The sequence below is a fragment of the Xenia sp. Carnegie-2017 genome, unplaced genomic scaffold (assembly GCF_021976095.1).
Source record: "Xenia sp. Carnegie-2017 unplaced genomic scaffold, XeniaSp_v1 HiC_scaffold_25, whole genome shotgun sequence".
Classification (NCBI taxonomy): Eukaryota; Metazoa; Cnidaria; class Anthozoa; order Malacalcyonacea; family Xeniidae; genus Xenia; species Xenia sp. Carnegie-2017.
The window spans coordinates 7,107,880-7,123,181 of NW_025813488.1; the positions used below are offsets into that span (position 1 = coordinate 7,107,880).

General features: G+C 35.6%; 1 protein-coding gene across 1 annotated transcript; it reads right to left on the reverse strand.

The window, feature by feature from the left end:
- Positions 1-986: 986 nt before the first annotated feature.
- On the reverse strand, positions 987-15,266 carry LOC124452564 (calcineurin-binding protein cabin-1-like). Its single transcript, XM_047003122.1, has 51 exons — positions 15,035-15,266; positions 14,830-14,943; positions 14,625-14,756; positions 14,336-14,437; positions 14,167-14,245; positions 14,012-14,065; positions 13,776-13,842; positions 13,577-13,628; positions 12,843-12,943; positions 12,596-12,662; positions 12,444-12,498; positions 12,303-12,347; positions 12,113-12,213; positions 11,892-11,971; positions 11,733-11,809; positions 11,588-11,669; positions 10,764-10,826; positions 10,594-10,671; positions 10,296-10,335; positions 10,134-10,228; positions 9,814-9,959; positions 9,562-9,632; positions 9,064-9,198; positions 8,773-8,946; positions 8,579-8,685; positions 8,382-8,460; positions 8,213-8,307; positions 7,930-8,124; positions 7,746-7,851; positions 7,488-7,553; positions 7,302-7,334; positions 7,129-7,227; positions 6,995-7,049; positions 6,513-6,600; positions 6,370-6,432; positions 6,161-6,272; positions 6,037-6,089; positions 5,860-5,914; positions 5,708-5,761; positions 5,420-5,617; positions 5,003-5,092; positions 4,785-4,935; positions 2,914-4,670; positions 2,729-2,842; positions 2,629-2,663; positions 2,424-2,552; positions 2,294-2,336; positions 2,154-2,207; positions 1,984-2,076; positions 1,753-1,905; positions 987-1,438 (listed from the first exon to the last, which is right to left on the reverse strand). The coding sequence occupies exons 1-51, from the start codon at positions 15,125-15,127 to the stop codon at positions 1,130-1,132; spliced, it is 6,489 nt and encodes a 2,162-aa protein (XP_046859078.1). The 5' UTR covers positions 15,128-15,266; the 3' UTR covers positions 987-1,129.
- Between the last annotated feature and the right edge of the window lie 36 nt (positions 15,267-15,302).

Sequence of the window (15,302 nt, forward strand, 5' to 3'; positions counted from 1 at the left end):
CAATTTGAGATGCTTGTAGCACGAGTAATTTTTTATTACCATTTGCGTCCAACTGGTAACTGTCCCGAATTTTTTGCGTTTATTCTCGTTTCAAACGCTACGTTTGTCAGACGAAACTTCGGGTTTCAAATTAGAAACGTAACGTTTGCTCAGGAATGTTTAACGTTTGAAGAACAACTTGAACAATTTTTGGTTATGTGATTAACTTGTTTATACGATTTTACAATGATAAAAGCTGTAGCAACTGAAAATTTCATCTGTATACCTTAGGAGATTTGCAAAGTTTGATAATTGACCATATAATATAAGAAAGAGCTGTTACAAACTAAAAAATACGCGAGTTGAACGAACATTTCATGTTTGTAGATGTAGATCGTCCAAGTTAGTATAGTCCATAGAAGGACTGTTTTTGTTGTTGTTGACTGACGTTTTGACAACCATAGCGGTTTGACCCTGAAGATGACTACCGCTAAGGTTGTCGAAACGTCAGTCAACAACAACAAAAACAGTCCTTCTGAGGACTATACCAACCTGGACGATCTACATTTACAAACATGTAACGATACCCCCGGGTTCGAACGTTTACCATTTGAAACCCGACGTTTCATCAGAAAAACGTGACGTTAGAAACGTAAACAAACGCGAAAAATTCGGGACAGTTGCCAGTTGAACGCAAATGGTAATAAAGACCATCTATGAAAGGTAGCAAAAATAAATACCAAGAATTCTACAACACTGCAGTAAGGTCCGGCCTGGCAAAACTCGAAATGGTTATCTGACAAACAATCGGTGAAAACTTTCTTGTACAATATTCAGAAGACAACATCAAAATACAGAATATCCATTTTTGAGATTTGTTAACTGCCATATAGAAACTTATTAAATCAGGCCCAGTGTTAGGAACAAATAACTATCAAAATTGAAAACTTTAAACTTCTGGGTGCCTACATATACGAAATGAAGCTGGCAAGAAGATCCATGACAGGTTGAGAAGGAAATTTGAAGCATTTATTCTTTAATGCAAACTTAATATTTATGCAAAATTACTCCAGCGAAGAGCATCTTTATCAACTAACCCGTGCTCATAGCGTACGTAAAAAAGTTGTTTCAAATCTTCCTCTCGTTTTCGTTATACTTTTGCATCATCTTGCTTTGAGTCGGGAATTAATGGAGGTAGAGTTAGAGACGAGTCTTTCTGATCTGGGGCGGAATCTACTGTCATCTCATCTCTTTGTGACGTATCCACATTATTTGCATCTGTACAATAAGCAGCTTCATTCATAGAATCAGTGACATTGATTGATGATAGCATTTTTGAGTTATTTATCACAATATTCTCCGGAGATGTCAACAGCGAATCAGTGTTTTTCAACACATCGGTATCTTCACAAGTCTTGGATTGAGCGGCAGGTGTTTCGCAATCATAAACTGCTGAAGACTAAAACGAGTAAAAATAAACATGGGAAACATTGCAGGTGCATTCAAGAAAGGTGTTTATTGAATGTTTTTATGCAGTGCGGTGTTTGAAATTAAATGAAGATATGATCTTCGCACTTTGCTGGACAATTTAAGCAATCGTCTCAGGCACCTGAAAAAATCAGGTGACTCAACGGGATCAGGTGACTCAAATCCCGTTGAGTCACCTGATTTTTTCAGGTTCCGGAGACGATTGCTTAAATTGTCCAGCAAAGTGAGAAGATCATATCTTCATTTAAAGGTGTTTATTCATAACTCGTGACAAAAATATCTAACCAGAGGTTTGGAAAAACTGGATTGATTCTGGAAATATTTTACAATTTCATCTACAACAGCGCTCTCGCTCTTTGCTCCTTCATCTGGTAGCGAATTATCAATCATCTGTAGCCCAGTTAATTCATAAACTTGGACCAACAATTTCTCTGTCTCCTACAAAAAAAAAAGGCAGCTAACATATAAAGTGCGAAAACTCACGCAAGCTCAGAGCCAAAATCATTAAAAAATAACCTCGACATATTTTTGAGCTTTCTGCGAGCACTTATAGCTTTCATACGTATCGTTGAACAAGGTCTTAACTAACTGACTATCTGCTTTCTGTAACTACAAAAAAGATTAACAATGTTAATGTTAAAAATTGTATTGTTTTTAAAGTTTTGGTTATTAAAAGAGAAAAATACCTTTTTCAATTCATCGAAGCGTCGCTGAAGAATTTTCAAAGACAACAAAAAAGCCTGCAGGCAGAACAAAATATGACCTAACGTGATTTAAACTATATATTTAATGACGCCAAAGCAAAATTCACCACTCTTAGTCTTACCTTTGATGCAAGCTGCAGACGCTCATTATCTCTTAAATACTTCCTTTAAAAATCAAAAGAAATGTTGAATATAAACTGTGAAGATCCGTTTCGTAGTGATTAGTTTTGATATCATGACATTACTCCTTACTTGCCGGAGTCTGGGCTTCTGTACAAGAGACTTGAAACTAGAAGCAACGAATGCCACTCCTCCAGATCATCCAGCACGTCTGTTAACAGTTGTACACACTTGAACATATGTGTACAAAAACTTCCCGGACTGCAATAATAGTTTAAGACTGACTTGTTATGAGTAAAACTTTTTGAACAGTTTTATGATAAGTAATTTCACGTACCGATCAACGTCATCCAGAGGAATCCTCCAAATTCCCTGATATTGCAAAATATATTCATTAACAAAACAAGACCATGTCCTTTTTTACACATAAAACTTACCTGAAATAAATTCGTTTTACTTTTCTCGTTTAACAATCCTTGAATTGAAAGTCCGAACGGTTTATCCCCAGCTAAATTGCTACCAAGCAACAAATCTCGACTCAATTTAGAATTCTAAAACCAACAACAAAACTGCGAATACAAAAAGCAGCCTCAAGGAAAAAAAGTAGCTCATGTTTTGTTACCTTGATAGATTTTATTTTCATATAAGCATGAGCTAAACGATATTGCGACTTATAATGCTGAGGAAAACGTCGAAGACAGATTGCCAAAGCTTCGAGACATCTTTGCATCAACTTATCTTTAGTGAGCAAGCTGTAATAGGTATCAATATAGTCTAGTAAATCTGGCGGTTGACCTTCCATTAAAATATTCGAATTTACTTCTTTCTGTGATGACGTTACAGCCGAATGTGAAAACGCATGTGTTTGCGGTTGCTGGGACAATTGTCCATGTGGTTGTTTTTGATTTAATTGCGATGGCTGTTCTTGCTCTGAATGTTCCAATTTCTGTGATTGCTGATGTTGTTCTGAGTGTTCCTTTTGCTGTGATTGTTGATGCAGTTGTGATTGCTGTTGTTGTTCTGAGTGTTCCTTTTGCTGTGATAGTTGATGCAGTTGTGATTGTAGTTGTTGTTCTGAGAGTTCTTTTTGCTGTGATTGTTGATGCAGTTGTGATTGCAGTTGTTCTAAATGTTCCTTTTGCTGTGATTGTTGATGCCGTTGGGATTGCTGTTGTTGTTCTGAATGTTCCTTTTGCTGTGATTGTTGATGCCGTTGGGATTGCTGTTGTTGTTCTGAGAGTTCCTTTTGCTGTGATTGTTGATGCAGTTGTGATTGCTGTTGTTGTTCTGAATGTTCCTTTTGCTGTGATTGTTGATGCCGTTGTGATTGTTCTAGTTGCGGTGATTGTTGTTGTGGGTGTTCTTGTTTTGGTGATTGTTGTTGAGGTTGTTCTTGTTGCGGTGGTTGTTGTTGTGGTTGTTCTTGTTGTGGTGATTGTTGTTGAGGTTGTTCTTGTTGTGGTGATTGTTGTTGTGGTTGTTCTTGTTGCGGTAATTGTTGCTGTCGTTGTGAATATTGTTGTTGTAGCTGTGAATGCTCTTTTGGCCGCAATTGTTGTTGAAGTTTTAATTGCTCTTCCTGTTGTGAGAATTCTTGTTGCTGTAATTGTTTTTGTATTAACTGTGTTTGTGGCTGTGACAATTGTTGTGTCATTAATTGTTGTTGAGATAGTTGCTGTAGTTGTAGTGGCTGTTGAGGCAATGATTGTGATTGTTGTTGCAACAATGATTGCTGTTGAAGCAATGATTGTTGCTGTTGTAGCAATGATTGTTGTTGTAGAAGTGCTTGTTGTTGTTGCAGCAGTGATTGTTGTTGTAGCAATGATTGTTGTTGTTGTAGCAGTGATTGTTGTTTTAGCAATGATTGTTGTTGTTGCAGCAGTGACTGTTGTTGTAGCAATGATTGTTGTTGTTGTAGCTGTGGTTGCTGTTGTAGCAATGATTGTTGTTGTTGTAGCAATGATTGCTGTTGTTGAGGTTGTGATTGTTGTTGTGTTAGTGATTTTTGTTGCAGCTGGGTTTGTTGTTCTTGTCTTGATTCTTGATTATGTTGATTTTTGTCTCGTTTTTCTTTGACGTCTTCCTCGATTTCTTGTTCTCTATTGTCATCAGCAACTATTTCATGTATTATCTTCTCATCAAAATCTTCGTCTAGTTCATGACCGGCTTCTGCTGATTCTACATTGTGGACAATTTCAGGCTCTGGAGCATTTGTGTCAGCTATATGACTCTCATGGGGTGAATTCACTTCATTATCTTTGATATCCGATTTTCCAGGGTCTGCAGTTTCAGACATCACTACATCATCTTTTGCATTGTATTTTTCTTGGTTGCTACACGTTCTTGATTCCTGAGAGTTCTCTAAACTTTTCTTTGTTGCTGTTAAATACAATCAGCAATTATTTGAAGAACAGATAAATATAAATAAATATTTTCATACAATTATTCCTCATTCCAAAACAAGCACAAAAACTACGATGCAATTTTCACTACCTGACTCATCTTCTTTGCTTGATCTAGACTTCTCTAGATAGAACGGACAACGGGAAACTCTGTCCAGATAATCTTGCACAAGACGATATTCACTTTCATCTTTGCATTTCATCAGTAACTTTAATGTTGAACTGTGGAATCGAAATGCAACCTGGGATGGCACCATAATGCTTAGCTTCACTTCATCAAAAGAAAAACTGTAGAAACACATGCGTTACCTCAAGAGCTTCAAGCGAGAGGTTGGGTGGGTTATGGTAAGTTATCTTTCTAGGATACTCCGCACCATCTTTATCTAACTCTTCGAAAGCCTTAAGGTAAATCGTGATGAAATTACATATTGATGTAATTATACGCGAAATAATACGCGATAAGATTACATACGTATTATACATACTACATGATGACAAAAAGGAAAAGCAAAATACAAGTAGACCCAAAATAATGACATAGGGAATAACTTTTATAAAATTTCATCGAAAATGATGGCACAAGAGTAAACCGTGATAAGACCATGTACCAAATTGTTGTACAACCTTCTATGTAATGTTCATATTCTTTTGATATTAACGTACATTCATAATATATGTACACAGGAGCATCTATTGTAGTATCTATAAATATTCTCCTTTCCTTACCTTGATGTACAACTCTAAGTATTCCTGAGGAGGCTCGTTAGTTTTCTCAGCAATCTTTCCTAACATATAATACTGTAGCCACGCTTCGTCGTTATCAGCTTTATGCAAAGCTTCGTTGAAACATTTTTTTGATTCACTTAGCATGTCTTGTCTTTTCTCTTCCAAAATCTTTTTGCTCTCTGGGGTTAGCGCTTCAACCTTCAACGCAACGCACATGTAAGCTAAGTGAAAAGACATTAATGAACGATTTACGATGCTTTCATGTGGTTCAAAATACAGAAAGAAAACCTGTTTAAGTTGTCTTGAGGCGTACGACTGTAGACAATAAGACAAGGATCCGTACTATATGAGAGAATAAATACATAATCGGATAAACAAACCAATTCTCGCTGATATGATCAATCTCCTCAACATATAGATACTCTGAGTCACCGACATACCTCACCCCAAAGGTTTGTGTTTGTGTTGTCAATTTCCAGCGCCCGCTTGAAACATCTGAAAAGGTTATTGCACCTTTGAAAATGCTGAGACCAACCAAGTGTATTTTGTCCGACCACTCTGACATATTAAAAAACGGTGTCTAAACATTAAGATATCCTCTGCATTCATAGTCTTACCTCAAAGTGGAAACTGAATGCTTTTGAATTAGTCCTTCGCTCTTTTGCTCGCACTTATGGATAACGAGAGGATTTAGAAAACATTTAATAAGTAGAGAGATCACACATAAAATATTTAACTCACCGATCGCAGTTTATCTTCAAGTCTCACTTGTCTCGCTAGGGCCATTGCTGCCCAGGCATCAAAACGATTTGGATTACAGCAAACATCGTGAATATAAAACTTGATGGCCTTACTATATGAGAGGAAATTGAAACTTTTACAGCTATAAAGGACGAAGACACATCAAAAACAGGAAATCAACATAAAAGAAGAACATTTTGGTACAAAACCTGAACTCCTTATTTTTGAAATAAGAATCAGCCAAAAGATAAAAAATATCACTTGTCACCGGCCTAACGAAACCAAGTAAATCATACAAATTTAACAGGATATTGACCCTAAGCACATGACTTTAAGTAAGCTTTTTTCTTACCTGTGAACACGAGATGAAATATCAGGAAGTTTTGGAGCTTCCTCTGTGGAACCATCGATGTAATTTTGCACTGATTCAATAGATATCACTAAAATTCAATGTATTCAAAGATTTATCAATAGGACATTTCAATTTCTCTTCACGGCAACATTTTTCAACACTGGCTTTTAGCGAAAGCTGGAATGGACATAACTTTACTCAATTCTCAATTACCCACTGAACATATAAAAACAAGTAAACTTTACTAAAATTTCTCTTTGTTCATTATTTTATAGAAACAATGCTATATATTTCTCTTTGTTCATTATTTTATAGAAACAATGCTATATGAAGAGCTCACGAAAAAACGTTGAACCGTGCTTCCACCGCACTTAAGCTTTGCATTATTTCTTGATGAAAACAATTAAAATAATCTTTAACGATACATTCTATATAATGCGAAGTCAAATATTTTCATAAAACACAAAACAATGTGAACGTACCCTGCATTTCGTTTTGAGGAATTATCATTGAAATACGTCGCATTAAGTTTTGAACCTGTCAGAAGTAGGTTTAGATGATTAAGAAAAGATTCGTGCAGTCCGAGCAGAAAATTTCAAAGACAAGTCTACTATACCTCGCTAGTCACCGTGTTTGTTTTATCTTCAAACGTGGGAAGAGTCATGGGTTTGAAGAACTCAAAGACAACTTCAGAATTCGGCCATGTTAAAGTGATCTAGGATCAAAAAATTACTATAATCATTTATTTATTTGCTAGGAAATACCTTGCACACATGTAAAATATTGCACCTGAGTGGAGCCGTGTTCCTGCAGACCTCTCGCCTAGTGAATGAATGAATAAACAAATGAATGCATTTATCTTAACATGCGCTAACCATTGTCAACATATGAGTTGCTTTTCACAATGTCAAATCTTGACGAATAATTTTCAAAATATTTGTTTTGTATTGAACGAATATTCATAAACAACTTTACCTTTGCTTTCTTGGACGGGTGACCATAGAGGCAAAAAAAGCATTGCTCGAGTTCATGTAGGATTCTCTGTTAAAATACACGATGCAACAGAAGTTGAAAACACAAAACATCCAGTATAGCTTAGTGAATTGAAATGAAAAACGCATTAAAAACAACTATAGCAGTTTATAAAATAAGGAATATTCGTCGGGTCTTCATGTACACGGGCACTAGCAAAATAAAACTTTCGTGCAACCTAATTCGATGAAAATCACTTACACTTCGATTTTTCTCTATTGCTTCTGCTTTAGACAACAAACTTTTCCAAAACTCGTCGACAAACAGCAAGAGGAATACACCATTACTATTGACACACCAAGAACGCCTGAAACGAAAGAAAAAAAGTTCAAAGTTGAGACGAGCAAGAAGTAAATTTCAGCACGTGTTAAGTAAGAAAACTCACCCTCCCAATGCTTCGTGGGCAAGTTGAAGAAACAGTAAGGATAACGGTAAACTAAACTGTTGCTTTTTTATCAAACTGGAGTCGTTACTGGATTCCTCGACGGCTTTGACGTTCTCATTTGCGTTTGAAATCGTCTCAGTTTCTATCTGAGTTTCTTCAAACTCGACATTTATAGTGCCAGCTGTTTCTTCTTTGCTATAAATGAAACAATTTTGACTAATGCAACAATTTCTAGTTCATCTATACAAAACCTAATTTTTTGAGTGCCGAATAGTTCTCGCACCTTTGTATAATTCGATAGAGCAGTACCCAAGGCATCACCGTTGCCAAAGGAACATCAGAGGCGCTTTCACTTGTTTCCATGGATACTTCTATAACCTACAACATCGAGCATCAAAATCACGTCAAACAAAGGAGCGAGGCATAAAAAATACGTTATACACAAAAACTACCTTTATTAGGTTTTGGGTCAAACGATGAAGTTTGTCGATGGAAAACGAATGCAACATTGAGTCGTCCTTCAAAAGAATGCTAGATAGCAATTGATAAATATAACTTATAAGATGCACGTGGATTAGGTATGCAATCGTATAACGGATGATTCAACTGAATAAAAATTGGAATAAAAACATTGTCAGTCCAAACTCACGAGTTAATACAGGTGAAAATTCTCTCGAAAGTTGTAGCCCAGGCCTCGCACGGGGTCATCTGGCTCACGGCTTCATTAAGCGCAACTTCTGAGCATGTCAAACACGTCTAAGAAAAAACCATATAAAAAAAACACATAGTTCAATATGAAGTCCTTGCAAATTGGTATCAAAAAAAGTCAACCATGAATCTTACCTTGTAGTCTTCAATCTTGAAAAGAGAGTCTTGAAGAAGAAGCAATTGAGCTGGACGTTCTGGGATGGACATTCCTCCATTACCAATCTTACCCATGGGAGGTGGATGATGTAGTGAGTTCAATAGTACGTCAACAACATCCTTATACTGACCTAGCTCGTAAAGGCGATGAACCTGAGGGGAGAATTAAAGCATAAATTTTCAAAAAGTTTTCTTCACCGGACACTGGTCAATAAAATTTGGTGACTCGTTCTAATAAAGCAAACGCGATGTAAAGCATTGAAATATCACCTCTTCCAATGACTGACAGCGTTGAAGAGACTCCAGTTTCCTTCTTACATGACTGATGTTTATAACATTATCGGCCTTACAGTTTACAAGAAGCACAGCCAATGGCGTCTCACTGAGTTCGATCAAACCTTTACACTAGGATTAAAAAAGTCAGTGACAGGTTGTATCAGCAACGTTTGGAGAAGACTGTAATACACTGTCTATCAAAAAACAAAATGTAACAATGTTTGGTGAAGGTAGTATTACACTGTTTACCAAAGTAACAATGTTTGCAAAAGGGAGAAGGCTGTAATACTTTTTTTACCAATGTAACATTATGTTTGATTAAGCCGTGAACAAGTGGAGAACAATTTTAATTGTCGTTAGTGTTTGGCCAAGTTGAAAATAAACTTATTACTATTATTTCTATGAATAAAAGTGCTTGATGAAATGTTGTATGATACTGTTCACTACAGCATATAACCGTGTTATGTAAAAGATGGTAGTTGCATAGCATACCCTGTCGAGATAAATCACTGCAAGTTTCATTTGACCTTGAAGCATCATGAAGCGAACTTTTGCCCAATTTACTGAAAACATAATGAAGAATGACGGCAACAAATTGACTATTACTTGTAAGACACGTTAATTTGAAATTCACATAACAGATAGAAGATGCAACTAAAAATATGAATACCCTTTCGGGAATCAGAATTATAGAAATTGAATAGAAAATGCGTACTTCGAGAGCATCATGCGTTTGTTGTGTACCTCTAAGAGCAAACTTGAGACCTTTATCCTCCGAGAGACTTGCAGCAGAATTAGACGCCTGCGCAATGTATTCAAGATCATGCTGAAAGTACTTGCCAAGAAAATCCCGTTTCAAAGGTGAGCCTGCAATGGCCTGTACACTCGAGCTATAAAATAAGTCGAGATAAAAGAATATTTTTGTACTGACATATAACAAAAAGATGAGTCTTAGCAGCAGCTTAAGAAGATAGCAGTAAAACTTCACATGATTCTACACTCATGCATGATGTGACAGAGAAATTCAAAAAGTTTAACATGAAGTCTCAGGAAGTTTCAATTACCATCGAGGTGAACCAGCGGGCGAGAGACTGGACGATGACTTTGATTTCTCCGTGCACCATTTATCTAACGTCAGTTCTATGGCAACTAGAGCAAGCTAACAACAAAATACAACAATGAAAAATAATCAAAAGCAGATATACTTTTAATGGGTAATTGCTTACCTTTGAATATGACATTATCTCTGCTTCTGAACTGTCTTGACTATATGAAATAATCACAATGCTTAATATTTTATTAATATCGTAGAGAGTAAGCCTCTTTTCATATTTATCAGACAACATTCGATGTCAAAAAATAACAACAGAGACATACACATAAAAGGATAAAAAAGTACAGTTGCACGAGTTCATTTAAATAGTAGTCCTATTATACACCAAGCACTGTTTTTCTTTGATTGTCTCTATATCGTCAACATTTGAAGTAAATGCACAAGAAACAAGAAAATACAGGCGTACTCACGAAAATAAAGCTGGAAATGATAAATGTGGTCGAACGCAACCATATATTTTTAGAAATGCTTCAACCAACGATGTTGACCTTGCAAATGAGACAAACAAATGAGAAATGCCAGTACAGAAAGTACACTTTTCTTGAGTGATAAAATTATACATTGCAAAAACTGTACCTACCATTTATACTGACAATGGTCGCTTAGATGCATTGCAAAATTGCACAGAAGATCCAACGTTCCACTAAAGTAAAAACACGAACAATCGCAAATGTTTAAAAAATGGTCGTAAAAGATCATCTAGCAAACTCCCTAACCATGCAAACACCAACATATACTCGACTCCTTCACTGTCCCAACATCAACAAACATCCAACTCCCCAACCACCTAAGCAACGACATATGTACTAGTTACTTACTCATCATTTAAGCCCCAACAAACATCTAACTCCCTAACCACCTAAGCACCGACATATGTACTAGTTACTTACTCATCATTTAAGCATCAACAAAAATCCAACTCCCTAACCACCTAAGCACCGACATATGTACTAGTTACTTACTCATCATTTAAGCCCCAACAAACATCTAACTCCCTAACTACCTAAGCAACGACACATGTACTAGTTACTCATCATTTAAGCATCAACAAAAATCTAACTCCCTAACCACCTAAGCACCGACATATGTACTAGTTACTTACTCATCATTTAAGCATCAACAAAAATCCAACTCCCTAACCACCTAAGCACCGACATATGTACTAGTTACTTACTCATCATTTAAGCCCCAACAAACATCTAACTCCCTAACTACCTAAGCAACGACACATGTACTAGTTACTCATCATTTAAGCCCCAACAAACATCTAACTCCCTAACCACCTAAGCACCGACATGTATCCTATTCTTTCATCATAAAAGCACTGTGACATGTGTTTTTCTACTTCAACATGTAGAAATGTAACAAATATACTTTGCTCAAAGAAATGTTGGTATTTGGCACCTTTTCTCCATGTGCTTCTTCACAAATGTTTGAACATCCAATGGCTCATTCTCGCAAGAAATTGCAGGTATGTTGCTTAATTCTAGAAAGACGAGCTATAACAAAATATTTGATCGACTCTAAAATCCAATAGTTTCAATCATACCAAATTCTAAATCCACTTCTTGCGAATCGATTATCTGACTTTGCGAATCCTCCATTGATTCAGTTTGACTTCCAATCCTGTACATGATAGCAAAGAAAAGTCAAACGTAAGGCACAACAGGAAGCGGTGGATTGTGTGTGAAAAGAGAGCACTGCTCACTTTAATACGTCAGGTAGGAAATCTTGTAAAATTTCTGCGTAATTTACTTCCTCCTGTTTCGCTTTTTTACTTTTACTGACCTATAAGAAAAAGCCAAGCACAATCAAGCTGAAAAGTATTTTAAGATACAAAGTGAATAAAAAAATAAAAATACGTAATACATACAAGAAACAGGCAAGCGAATTCCTTTTATATGTACGAAGCTAAAAACATATCTTTACCCTAGCTGATCGACGCTTTGGAGCGTTTAAAGGGTCTGTTTCCTCCGTTAGAAATGATTTTTTTCTTTTCAAATTATTCGTCGTTCTCTTGTCTTCAGTTTCTACGCAGAGTCAACTGAATAAATTCACGACGAAACAACACACAACAACATCTTATGAATATTAAAAACCAAAAACTTGTAACAATAACCCTTGATGTTAAATATCTTTTGAGGAGCGTTAGCTCTGCCAATTTCTGGAAAATACAGAGTCATTTATTAAAATCCTTAATACAGGACGCAATTTCACACATTGTCAATGGCCTATTTACCAGAGGGAGTACGATTCAAACCTGGTGTAATGGTAATTTTGCAATAACTTTCCAAATTGACTCTTTGACATAAATTCTTTGAAAAATAAATTTGATTTTGAGAAACAGTTTCAGCTTACTCCGAGAATCAGTATGAAGAATATTTTCATTCCTATTGCTCTCTATGCACTTACAAACGAATTATCATCTGACGTAACTTGCTGATACAAAGCAACCAAACAATTTCCCAAAGAACACCACCTAAGATAATAACGACGTTAAATACCAATTAGAACAAAAATGACCAAAGAGAAACATGTAGCGATAATCAATCTTCCGCATCAACCGTATCGGTTCTGAGAATAAGTGATGTGTGGTATAGCTAATATAGTCGAACTCGAAAACTGGCTTATAGACTTGTGAAATTAGTAAAGTTCTCACGTGTAAAGTGATAAGTGTTTAACAGGAACGATAGGAGGTGGTTCGGGAAAGACATTTCTTTCTCTGTTCTTCTGTCGTAACTGCAAAGCTTCATCAATGATCTATGATTATCGAAGTTATAGTTAGGACATGATAAACCATCCTACCTTCACTCTTAAACGTAGGATAGGCGTTTTAAAAATCAATTTTGGCGGAAAAAAGTTCCAGTTTCAGTTACAAGCTTAAAATTGTGACTAGTTACCAATGAAATTCACAGTAAAAATTGTAACTTGTCCTACAAAGTTACGCTACATAAAACATTTGCAACTAGTTACAAAGTTACTTTATAATGTTTTACAGCTTCCCCAGCAACTTTAACAAAAAAAAACATAAAAAATAAACTTAATAACTAAAATTTCATGTTTAACTTAAGAAGCAGTGAGCTTTTAAAATTTCCGTTGATTATCTAACATCGACGTAGGCTGGAAAAACAACCTAGCACAATAAAATGGCTTCTCGCATGCAGCACTGGAGTGTTTGAAAATTTCAATAAAAAAGACAAGTTTCTGGTAATGTTGGTTCGTTTTCTAAAATTATACTATAAGTAATCAGAAAATAACGCGAGCATATGGTTTCATTTTTAGAAATCTTGTTTAAGTTACAATTCCTTAGTGCAAGATGCACAAATTTACACATAATTTCCGTTCAACCAGTAAAGAAGTTATTGACAGTGCTATAGAACACATTGTACATACCTCGTTGCAAAGATCATTTTCAAAGCTTTGGTGTCTAGCACTGGTCATCCCTCTAAATATATTAATAAAGTTGATTTAACATTTTATATTTACATATGACATTCAAAATGATAAATTCTTAATATCACATATGTTATTAGAACACAGTCCATAATAATAACAAAATTGCTCTACAAGGAAAAAAACAATAAAAAAATACCTTAATTCTTGATACTCATTCCTGAAGGTGGGAAAGTCAGAGTATATTTTCTCTCTCATTATATGACCTAAGTTGAGATTGACAAATTTCCTTACATCTTGCACTAATACATGAATGAACCAAAGTCTTTGTTGCGAAAAAAATGCATGATAATCCAAAAAAATGCACTACACAAAATGCATGTCACAATAATATATTGAAGGCATTACTTTCATACAAAAGAAGAAATTTTATACCTTTGGGGTATGAGTTATCTCTTTCAAATGCCATTGAAATGAATGAGAGACATGCTAAAGTTTTTAAACATAAACACCTTCAATGAAAACAATTATGGGTATATAACACAATGCTAAAATTATGAAATTTTTCCAGCATCATGCAACAGACCTACCATGATAATCTCCAATTGCATAAAGGATTGTAACAAGTTCATCTAAACAAGGCCAATGTTTTGAATTGATATTCAATCCCTACAAATTTGGCAAACAAAATGGTAATCAGAATGTTAAATTGAATGCTGCAATGAGCACATCTCAACTCAAAAATGAATGACGATTAACCTGCTCAAATGAATATCTTGCTAGTCGAAGATTGCCCATTTTCAATGCAAGTTTACCAATTTTATACCATAAAGTAACATCAGAGTCATCAATAACTGCTGCCTGTAATGAAATATTGTTCTGTGAGTTTATAAAATATGTTTGGAGTAAGTAGAATATCAAACAACTTCACAAAAAAATTATAAAATTGGTAAATGATGATAATCAATCAGGTTTAATGGTGGTATAACCCTAAAATTATGAATTTTACAATGAGTTTTCTATTGCAACAATTGTCAGAGATGCTTACCTCTAGATAAAGATCAATAGCCTTATCCTGCTCATTCTCATCTTCTGCAAGACTTGCAAGATTTTTGAATGCTGAATATTTAAGTATGAGGCCTGGGTGACGACATTGACCATTCTCATTTGCATCCTCAACCTGATTGAAGAAAGTCAAGCAGATTTAACAAGATACAATAAAATCTCAATGAATGATCCACAGCTCCTCATACATCTGCAACAAGAGATGCCTTCAATAACTTTTCATAGTGTTCTTTTGCTTGGCTATTGTTACCCTTTTGTTGGTACTGGAGCGCTTGATTGTAAAGTTCCAAAGCCTCAGCTTCCTACAAAGTTTAATTCTTGATTACAACATCCTCGGCACCTTCAGAATATGCATACACTAACTGGGGAAAATAAGACATTTGATAAACACACCTTGGCCTCATTCACGCGTTCCTCTGTCGGTTCTGACGAGCTATCGTCACTCCTGTCTTCATTTAACGCTGCTAGTTTCATTGTCTGAGGCATAAATATACATTTCCAAGTCTGGTAACCTGTAGATTCTGCATCTTATTTAGCAGTTTATTTTTGTTTGAAAACAAACAAAATTGTAAAAAGTTACAATACTCCATTTTTAAATGCTACACTCTAATTCTATCATTCTTAGGAAAACCGCTGTCGCTAATACTAACGTACTCAAACA

Bases quoted from the DNA above. Each gene is read 5' to 3' on its own strand.
- LOC124452564 (XM_047003122.1), bottom strand. From the start codon at position 15,127: ATGCCTCAGACAATGAAACTAGCAGCGTTAAATGAAGACAGGAGTGAC. The intron at 6,433-6,512 runs GTAAGAAAAAAG...TGGTTTCGTTAG, and splicing joins ATTTCATCTCGTGTTCACAG to GCCGGTGACAAGTGATATTT. The intron at 2,553-2,628 runs GTACGTGAAATT...CTATTATTGCAG, and splicing joins CCTCTGGATGACGTTGATCG to TCCGGGAAGTTTTTGTACAC.